At 47.4% G+C, this 10,704-nt stretch overlaps 1 protein-coding gene across 1 annotated transcript in view; it reads left to right on the top strand.

Annotated features, from left to right (window-relative positions):
• Nucleotides 1-8,451, top strand: part of LOC123749988 (DNA ligase 1) — a 71,611-nt gene extending 63,160 nt beyond the window's left edge. Inside the window, exon 6 of the mRNA XM_045732118.2 lies at nucleotides 7,663-8,451. Within this exon, the coding sequence (XP_045588074.1) occupies nucleotides 7,663-7,737 (75 nt within the window). The 3' untranslated portion in view covers nucleotides 7,738-8,451. The remainder of the gene's footprint in view (nucleotides 1-7,662) is intronic.
• Nucleotides 8,452-10,704: the final 2,253 nt, after the last annotated feature.

The following is a 10,704-nucleotide window of genomic DNA, read 5'->3' on the forward strand; positions in this document are numbered from 1 at the left end:
CCAAACAAAAAGAGCAAACGAGCACGACATCATCACGTCGCCGCGCTGCTGTCTGCGCAGCTCCCCTCCTCCCCTGGAGGGGGAAGGGGGAGCCCCAGATCCCTCGTGCCAGCTACCCAAAACTTCAGTTCTAAGGCTGATGTGCTAGGGTGAAGTCATGTGCTCTGGCTCCTAATTATCTCCAGCTCTGTACATAGTGGTGTGGGGGCTGTTCCTAGGGGGTGCACGAGCCAGGAGTATTATCTTCAGTACTCGGGCTGCATGTGCCTAGGGCTACCTTCCCTAGGTGCCCAGTAAGTACCGCCCTTGGGGCTTGGGGCCACCTTCCACAAGTTCCTTGGGTTCTGCCATTGCTTGCTTGGTTGTTTGCTGCTCAGCATTAGGCCACTCTTTGTGTGTTGGGGTGTTTCTTGCACTCTTGTTCATCTTAGGGTAAGGGGTAGTTTGCACTGGTAGGGGCGCAGGCTACTGCGCAGCTAATGTCACCTATCATAGCGGCCGGCTCTGTTCCGTCTGGGAACGTTGTCCTCTTGCGGGGTTTTATTTTTGTTTTTGTTTCCCCGCCTAGTAGGAGGTCTGCCTTTGCTTGGTTGCTCCCTGGATATTAGTATCGCTTCTCTGTGATTCTGGTGGTACCCCCTCCCCCCTGCTAGGCCCCCCGGTGAGTGGACTCGTCCCGGGGGTTCAGCTTTTAGAAAGCTTGTTGGTAGACTTGGGTGCCAGTTAGCGGTACCCTGCCTGGGCTTCCCTGAGTGTGAGTTCTGTCTCAGGACCCTAGGAAACCCCCCACGGGGCCACGTGGGTCTGATGGATGTGACCCCTGAGTCCCCTCCTCACTTTGTGCGAGTTTGAGGGTTGCTCTGTCCCCTTGTCTCAGGGTGACTCATTGTTCTTGCCTCCATCACGCTGCCTGTTGGGTCTGCGATACCTTTGATCGAGAGTCCTGCGAGTTTTGTTGCTTGTTTGTGACTCAGTTTACCCAGTCCACTGATGGCTCTTTTCGGGTACAGGAAGCGCAGGCGTTGCACGTTAGGTTCAGGTTGTTGCAAGGCGCTAGGTTGATTGCTTCCCCAGAAGCCCTGAGGCTGCCATGTTATAGTTATAGGGACCCAGACTTGGGGGTGTTGGTCTCTTCGGCCTTGGTTCAGTCCACGCCCTCTCATCCTTTCCCTGCTGTGGTTCAGTCTGGTCCTTCCCCCTACATCCGGCTCCGAAAAACGTCTGAGGGTTTCGGGGTCGGGCAGGATTTAGATTTTGAGACTTGGGCGATCAAGGGGGATGCCCTTTCTGGGGTAGCGACGGAGACATTCCAGTCGATTCTCCCTGCTGAAGCATTTGAGTCTGACCAGTGGGCCCCCCCTTCCTTCTGGCTTCTATGGCTGCGCCGGCCTTTTCTTTTGAGGGTGGAGCTTTGTGGGACAACTCGGCCCCGGGTCCTGATGTGATGGTTCCCGGGGCTGGAGAGGGGCTGACTTGGGGGCCTTGGGCCCCGTTGAACCCCGCCTGAGTTTTTTTTGCCCTCTGAGCGGGGCTTACTGTTGCAAGGAGTAGGGTTTTCCTCCTCCCCCCCCCCCCCCCCCCTCTTCGTACGAGTTAGATTTGTCTGCCCCTCCTCGGGTTCGGTTCTGTGTCCTTTCGGGTACTTCGGTCCCGTCTTTCCAGGGGCTTTCAGTGTCCTGCATCCTGCCTCATGTGGTGCGGGGCGCCTTTGCGGCTTGCCTTCTGCACGTCCCAGATTACGCCTCTGTCATGGATCCGTCTTTGTTCAGGTTTAGGTCTTCGTTATGAGGTTCCAGAGTCATCCTGGTTAGCTGACTGCCCTGTTCAAGCTGTTATATGCTTCGCAGCTCACGTGTCGGCAGGCGGTGCTTGCTTCCTCCTTGGAATCAGCTTGGGCTCTGGCTCTTAGATTGTCTTTGCCCTTTTATCCCTTGCTGTTTACAGGTTTGACAGTTGAGCAGTATCTGCAGGTAGCTGCTTCTAGTTGTCGTCCAATGTTGGACTTGTTGGTTCTCCGGGGGTCCCTGGGGGGGGGGGGCACCAGGACGGCCTGTCCCGGTTCATTCCTCTGTCCTCGAAATGGACGGTTGATGCCAATTCGTTCAGTTGGCTCTGCCAGACGTACGGGCTCCTAGACGTGGATCTCTTCGCGTCGGCATGGTCGAGGCGTCTCCTGGTATATGTGGCGCCATTCCCCGACTGCGAGGCCATCGGGGTCGATGCTTTTCAGCAGGACTGGTCAAGGTGGGGTTACCTGTATCTCTTCCTCCTCCCCCCCCCCCTCCTGTTGTTACTCCAGGTCCTAGCTCACTTGGAGACGTATCAGGGGAGAGTAATCCTCTTGGCTCCTAGGTAGCCGGCCCAGCCATGGTTTCAGGCGCTGCTTGCTCGGTGTCCTAACCCAGGGTTTTTCCCCCGGCTCCGCCACTTTCAGATGATAGGTTCGGTTCGTTTACGTGACTGGTTCATTCTTCTCCTCAAGTCTTCGCATTACTCTTTTTGACTCGGGTCTCTCACCATCTGTATGGTGATTAGGTGGCTTTGTTAATGGTGTTCCACCTGCGTCTTTCATCTCGACAGCAGTATGAGGTTTCCTGGCAGTCCTTCCATTTCTTTTTCTCTCTTTGTTGGTGAACTTCGTTTTCTGTTCGGGTGGTCTTGTCCTTTTTCTTGTGGCTATTTCAGGACCGTCATCTTATGCTGAATACTGTCACCTCATATTGTGTAGCGCTGGCAAAGCCGTGGCAGCCTGCTTTTGGCATCTATGTTACTTCTACGCCTTTTCGCAAGATGTCTCGGGCATTGTTTCACCTCCAGCCTGTTCATGCGCCGCCTGAGCCGTCCTGGTCGTTGGACAGGGTTCTCTCTTGTCTCTCTTCCCTTCGGTTTGTTGTGGCCCCTTCAGCTCAAGATTGTTTTGCTAAGGCTCTTTTTCTGTTGGCATTAGCCTCTGGGGGTCGCGTGGCGGAGCTTCAAGCTCTTCTCTGGCGCAGAGGTTTTTGCTCCTTTGGTTGTGGTCTTCGGTTTGTTCGTTTGCAGCCGTCTCCCTCTTTTCTGGCGAAGAATGAGACTGCTGCTTTCCGGAGGGGTCCTTGGGTTGTAGATGTTTGGCTTGTCAGGCCGGGGGTTCACCATGTGTTGTGTCTGGTTGCGGCCCTCCGCCGTTATCTGCGCGCCACGGCTTCTGTGTCCAGGGACGCGCTTTTGGTTGATCCGGTTTTCCTTCTTCCCTGTTCGTGGGTTCGGGTCTCTCAGGTCGTCCGTAGGGTTATTAAATCCAGCCAGCCTGCGGTCTATCCCTGTGCCCATGACGTTCGTAAGTTTGCTGCTCTTGCTGCTGTCTTCGGCAATATGTCTTGGGCTGACATTCGGGCACGGGGATTTTGGCGGTCGAACAGGATCCTGGCTGCACGCTACCTTGTAGACGTTCCTGGGCCCGATCGGGCCTGTGTTGCTTTAGGTTGGTGGTTGCAGCCCATTGTCTCGGCTTCGTGTTGAGGAGTGGAGCACCGACCGCCTCCCGGGTAAGTCCCCTTGGTTTTCTTGGTAGTCTTTAGTGAAGTAGCTCCGGGGAGCCATAGGGGCTTCCCCCAGAAAACCAGCGTTGAATGTAATGAAACGCCATTTTCTGGGTGAGTCCCAGAGGCTCCTTACCTTGAGGTTACCTTGAGGTGCTTCCGGGGCTTAGCGTCCCCGCGGCCCGGTCGTCGACCAGGCCTCCTGGTTGCCGGACTGATCAACCAGGCTGTTGGACGCGGCAGCTCGCAGCCTGACGTATGAGTCACAGCCTGGTTGATTAGGTATCCTTTGGAGGGGCTTATCCAGTTCTCTCTTGAACATTGTGAGGGGTCGGCCAGTTATGCCCCTTATGTGTAGTGGAAGCGTGTTGAACAGTCTCAGACCTCTGATGTTGATAGAGTTCTCTCTCAGAGTACCAGTTGCACCTCTGTTTTTCAACGGGGGTATTCTGCACATCCTGCCATGTCTTCTGGTCTCGTGTGATGTTATTTCTGTGTGCAGGTTTGGGACCAGCCCCTCTAATATTTTCCACGTGTAAATTATTATGTACCTCTCCCGCCTGCGCTCAAGGGAGTACAGTTTTAGGCTCTTTAGTCGGTCCCAATAGTTTAGATGTTTTACTGAGTGGATTCTAGCAGTAAAGGATCTCTGCACGCTCTCCAGGTCAGTAATTTCTCCAGCTTTGAAAGGTGCTGTCATTTTGCAGCAGTACTCTACTCTAGAGAGCACAAGCGTTTTGAAAAGTATCATCATCGGTATGGCATCTCTAGTGTGAAAAGTTCTTGTTATCCAACCTGTCATTTTTCTTGCAGTTGTGACGGCTACTTTATTGTGTTCTTTAAAGGTAAGGTCTTCCGACATGAGTACACCCAGATCCTTTACATTGCCTTTTCGTTCTATGTTATGATTTGCCTGAGTTTTGTACGTGGTTTCCGTTTTTATATTTTCATTTTTTCCATAGCGCATGAGCTGGAACTTATCTTCGTTAAACGCCATATTATTTTCTGTAGCCCATAGAAAGACCTGATCTACATCTGACTGGAGGTTCGCCGTGTCCTCTATGTTGCCTACTCTCATGAAGATCCTAGTGTCATCTGCAAAGGATGATACAGTGCTATAGGTTGTGTTCTTGTCTATGTCCGAAATGAGGAAGAGAAAAAGTACTGGAGCAAGCACCCTGGGGGGACCTGGGGGGGACTGATACCCTGGGGGACTGAGCTCTTCACGGTTGATGGGCTGGATTTTATTTTGTTGACTATTACACATTGGGTTCTGTTGGTCAGGAAATTGTAGATCCATCTGCCTATTTTTCCGGTAATTTCTTTTGAACGCATTTATGTGCAATAACACCATGGTCACATTTATCAAAAGCTTTTGCGAAATCTGTGTAAATTACATCTGCGTTTTGTTTGTCTTCCATAGCATCTAATGCCATATCATAGTGGTCCAGCAACTGCGACAGGCAAGAGTGCCCTGTTCTGAAACCATGTTGTCCGGGGTTATGGAGTTGCTGTGATTCCATGTATTTTGTGATTTTACTTCTTAGCACTCTCTCAAAAATTTTTATGATGTGCGATGTTAGTGCTATCGGTCTGTAATTTTTTGCCTCTGCCTTATTTCCTCCTTTATGAAGTGGTGCTATCTCTGCTGTTTTTAGTATATCAGGAATAACGCCAGTATTTAGGCTTTGTCTCCACAGAATGTGGAGGGCCTGCGATAGTGGTTTTTTACAGTTCTTTATGAATATGGAGTTCCAAGAATCCCGGCCTGGTGCAGAGTGCATAGGCATACTGTTTATGGCTTCTTCAAAATCCAGTGGGGATTGGGTGACGTCTGATATATGATTTGATGTTGGTATCGTATCCATGAAAAATTCATTTGGGTTATCAATCTTTAGTGTGTTTAATGGCTCACTGAAAACAGAGTCGTACTGCGTCCTCAGTAGCTCGCTCATTTCTTTGTTGTCATCGGTGAAAGTTCCATCTCCCTTTCACAGGGGCCCGATACTAGATGTGGTTTTTGATCTTGATTTTGCATAGGAGAAAAAATATTTTGGATTTCTTTCAATTTCACTGATGGCCTTTTGCTCTCTTTGCCTCTCCTGGGTTTTGTATGATTCTTGTAGCTTCCGTTCAATTGTTTCTATTTCTCTACCTAACCTTCTTCGCCATTCTTGAGATAGGGTGCGACTCTCAAGTTGTTCAGCGATTCGTTTTCTTCGCCTATATAGGGAACGACGTTCCCGTTCCAATCTGCATCTCTTCCTCTTTTTTCTTAGAGGTATGCGGTTTGAACATATTTCTAGTGCTACTGAGCTTATTTTTTCCAGGCACTGGTTCAGGTTTGCATTTTCTAGCTGTTCTTCCCAGTTTATTTCTGTGAAGTCCTGGTTTATTTGCTCCCAGTTTATCTGTTTATTATTGAAGTTGAATTTGCTGAAATCTCCTCCACCGGGAATCTGGACTGGTTTTGAAGGTCTACTCCCCATGGTTGTCATAACTTCAGTTAAGTTGTGATCTGAGTAACAGGTATTTGTAATCATTATGTTCCTGATCAATTCATCATTATTAGTGAAAATGAGGTCCAGCGTGTTCTCCTTCCTAGTTGGTTTTACTATTTGCTGGTTTAAGGCAAACCTGTCGCACATCCGTAGCAGGTCATTTGCATGTGCCTGTTCATTTAGGCTACTTCCTGGTATTCTTTCTGATATTACTGTATTAGCCAGGTGCTTCCATTTCAGGTGCCGTAGGTTGAAGTCCCCAAGCCCCCAAGCTCCCCGGCATCCCTCCCACCCTACGGTTGGCGGGTTTTTTGCAGTTTTTGATATCCGGTCTCAGAACTGGGGCATGGATCGCCGGCTCGGGGGTCTGGGGCTCCCCCTTCCCCTTCCCGGGGAGGGGGGAGCTGCACATACATGCGGCGCGGCTCGTGTGACGTCATGCTTGTTTGCTCGTTTTTCTTTTGGGGAGTTCTGTCCACTCGTTTGTCAATTTTTGTTGTTAACCAGAATAGGGGTTTGTTTTGTGGCGCTTACCTTTCAGGTGCCTGTCCCGGTCGATGGCAGATATAGAATGCTCCAAATCACATGTGCATTTCTATGGGCCATTGCTCCCCGTGCCTCTGTGAGGGGGCCAGGTTCTGGCTCGTGGTCCCCTGTAGGCCTAGAACTCCACCCACATCGACTGATGCAAAATAGTTAGGATATCCATATCAGCCATGGATAGCTCTGGGGAGCATCTGGGACTCACCCAGAAAATGGCGTTTCATTACATTCAACACTGTTTTTTTCCTGTTGGCATTGGCCTCTGGGGGTTAGGTCGGGGAGCTTCATGCTCTCCTCCGACGCAGGGTTTCTGCTCTTTTGGTCCTGGTGATAGGTTTGTTCGGTTGCAGTCATCTCCTTTTCTGGCGAAGAGTGAAAAACTGCCTTCCAGAGGGGTCCTTTGGTTTGTTGATGCTTTGTGGGTCAGGCCGGGGGTGCATCATGTGTTGTGTCCGGTTGCAGCTCTCCGCCGTTTTTTGTGGGCCATGGCCTCCGTGACTGGGGATGCACTGTGGGTTGATCCAGTTTCCCTTCTAACCTGTTCCAGGGTTTGGGTCTCCCAGGTCATCTGCAGGGTTATTTGGTTCAGCCAGCCTGTGGTCTATCCCCATGCCCACGATGTTCGTAAGTTTGCTGCACTTCCTGCCATATTCAGTAACATTTCTTGGGCTGATATTCGGGCGTGGGGTTTTTGGCGGTCGAACAGGGTACTGGCTGCGCGTTACCTAGTTAATGTTCCTGGGCCTAGTCGGGCCTGTGTTGCTTTGGGTCGCAGGTTGAAGCAAGCTTCTACAATATTTTTAACAATAAATAATTTTTTGAGAAAATCAGTAGGAGCCAAGAGGATGATTCAATCCTATGATGCTCTGAGTACTCCCAAGCACACGCCTTAGACCACCACATCAAGACATGGTTCCTTCTGATTTTCTCATTGATAAATCATGTTAATATGATTTCTTGTGCAAATAATGGTTAGTATTTTTCAATTATTGATAGAATTTTAATTTGTCATTGAAGTTTGTTATAAAATACTTTCATGCATGTTTGACTTACCCTTATGTCCGGTGTGTAATATCTAACCTTACAATTCTATCTTTCAGCTTCCCAAATTTGCTGATGACGATGAAAATGACACCAGCATTGATGACTACTTCAACACCAGTGATGCTTTTTAAACTCCAGTACTGTATTGTGAGAGCCCTGTTACTGGCACAATTGTTGCATTATCAAGCAGTGTAGTATGCAGCAGCCTGCGTCATTGTGGCATACAGCAGCCTGCAGTAATGTGATATACATAAGCCTGCAGTAATGTGGCATACAGCAGCCTGCACCATTGTGGCATACAGCAGCCTGCACCATTGTGGCATACAGCAGCCTGCACCATTGTGGCATACAGCAGCCTGCACCATTGTGGTATACAGCAGCCTGCACCATTGTGGTATACAGCAGCCTGCACCATTGTGGTATACAACAGCCTGCAATAATGTGGTATGCCATAGCATGCAACAATGAATGTACTGGACTGATGTTACTGCATACAAAATCTGCCGTGCAATTACATTTTTCACGTTTTCAAGAGTTTTTGTATATAAGTATACCGTGATAAGTACTTCAAATCAATTCCAGTCTGTAATCATTTAGCCAGATAAATAGTATATTACTGTTTTGAATTAAGTGTATCTCTGATGATAAATTTTCTATGCTTTAATAGGAAAGGTAATTGAAATGAGTGAGGAGCTGCCACCACTGGAGAGGGAGCAGAGGCTCCGTGGCTGTAGATATCTTTGTAGGTGTAATGTTTGTCATGGAAGTTCCCCTTGCACTACCATAATCACATGTGGACAGTTCTGTACTATTGCTTCATAAGCTAAAAATAAATTTTATCCATTGATTAGGTTTTATTTCTGTGGGAAACCCCATCGGCTCCCTGAAGCTATCAAACTGACGTGTGTCATATTAGTTTGGTGTCATCAGTTCCTTGAATTTGAGTGCCTGCCGGGGGCCACGAGTGAGAACCTAGTTACTTCAGACAGGCACAGGGAGCAATGGCCATATGAGCACTCTACATTTGGAGTTAGTCATGTCTGCCATTGACTGGGTATACCACCACAAAGGTAGGCAAAACAATACAAACCTCTAACTGGTTAAAATTGCAACCTACGTCCAAACAAAATCAAAGAATTCCCTCCCCCCAAAAAAAGGAATTATGAAACAAGCAAATCGTTATCCAACTAAGCATGCCCGCTTATTAGCACCGCCCTTCCCTGATGGGTAAGGGGGAGCCCACTCAGGTGAGCTGGCTGCACCACCTTCAGTTTGTTGACATGTGCCGGTGTCCAGATGTTCTCTCTGGCCTCGAATTATTGTCTGGCTTTGGCATTTGTGGCTTTGCCAGCTGTGTGTGTAGTTACTCAAGTGTAATTACCTAAGTGTAGTTACAGGATGAGAGCTACGCTCGTGGTGTCCTGTCTACCCAGCACTCTGTCATATAACGCTTTGAAATTACTGACGGTTTTGGCCTCCACCACCTTCTCACCTAACTTGTTCCAACCGTCTACCACTCTGTTTACAAAAGTGATTTTTCTTATATTTCTCCGGCAGTTTTCTTTCGTTAGTTTAAGTCTATGACCTCTTGTTCTTGAAGTTCCGGGTCTCAGGAATTCTTTCCTATCAATTTTATCGATTCCTGTTACTATTTTGAACATAGTGATCATATTGCCTCTTCTTCTTCTATCTTCTAGTTTTTGCATATTTAATGCCTCTAACCTCTCCTCGTAGCTCTTGTCCTTCAGTTCTGGGAGCCACTTAGTGGCATGTCATTGCACCTTTTCCAGTTTGTTGATGTGCTTCTTAATTTAATATATGGGCACCATACAACCTCTGCATATTCCAGCTTTGGCATATGTCGTGACAAGAATAAGACAAAAGTCGTGAACAATTTCTTTAGTATTTCTCCATCCATGTATTTAAAAGCAATTCTGAAGTTAGAAAGTGTAGCATAGGCTCCTTGCACAATATTCTTAATGTGGTCCTCAGGTGACAGTTTTCTATTTAGAACCACCCCTAGATCCCTTTCTTTGTCAGAATTCTTTAAAGATTTCTCACATAATTTATAGGTTGTGTGGGGTCTATGTTCTCCAATTCCACATTCCATAAAATGACATTTATTCACATTAAATTCCATTTGCCAAGTGTTGCTCCATATACTTATTTTGTCCAGATCTTCTTGAAGAGCATGACAATCATCTAGGTTTCTTATCTTCCCTATTATCTTAGCATCATCAGCAAACATGTTCATATAATTCTGTATTCCCACTGGTAGATCGTTTATGTAGACAATGAACATTACCGGTGCAAGAACTGAACCCTGTGGTACTCCACTCGTGACATTCCTCCAATCCAATACCTTGCCTCTGATTACGGCCCTCATTTTTCTGTCAGTCAGAAAATTTTTCATCCATGTTAGAAGCTTACCTGTCACCCCTCCAATATGTTCCAGTTTCCAGAACAACCTCTTATGGGGAACTCTGTCAAAAGCCTTTTTTAGGTCCAGATAGATGCAGTCAACCCAACCATCTCTTTCCTGTAAAATCTCTGTGGATCGATCATAAAAACTGAGTAAGTTCATTACACAGGATCTTCCAGATCGAAAACCATACTGTCTGTCTGATATTATATCTTTTTCTCCAGGTATTCTACCCATTTAGATTTAATTATTTTTTCCAATATTTTGACTATTACACGTGTCAATGATTCAGGTCTATAATTAAGGGGGTCTTCCCTGCTTCCTCTTTTGTAGATTGGAACTATGTTAGCCTTTTTCCACACATCAGCTACAACTCCTGTAAACAGGGATGCCTGAAAAATCAGTTGAAGTGGAATGCTGAGCTCAGGTGCACATTCTCTCAGAACCCATGGTGAAACTCCATCTAGACCAACTGCTTTGTTCTTATTTAGCTCCTTGAGTATTTTTTCCACTTCGTCTCTAGACACCTCTATGTGCTCTATGTTGTTCTCTGGAATTCTTATTGTATCTGGTTCCCTGAAGATTTCATTTTGTACAAACACACTTTTGAACTTTTTGTTAATGTTTCACACATTTCCTTTTCATTTTCTGTGAAACTATTTCCCATTTTCAACCT

Source organism: Procambarus clarkii, chromosome 50, assembly GCF_040958095.1.
Source record: "Procambarus clarkii isolate CNS0578487 chromosome 50, FALCON_Pclarkii_2.0, whole genome shotgun sequence".
Taxonomy (NCBI): domain Eukaryota; kingdom Metazoa; phylum Arthropoda; class Malacostraca; order Decapoda; family Cambaridae; genus Procambarus; species Procambarus clarkii.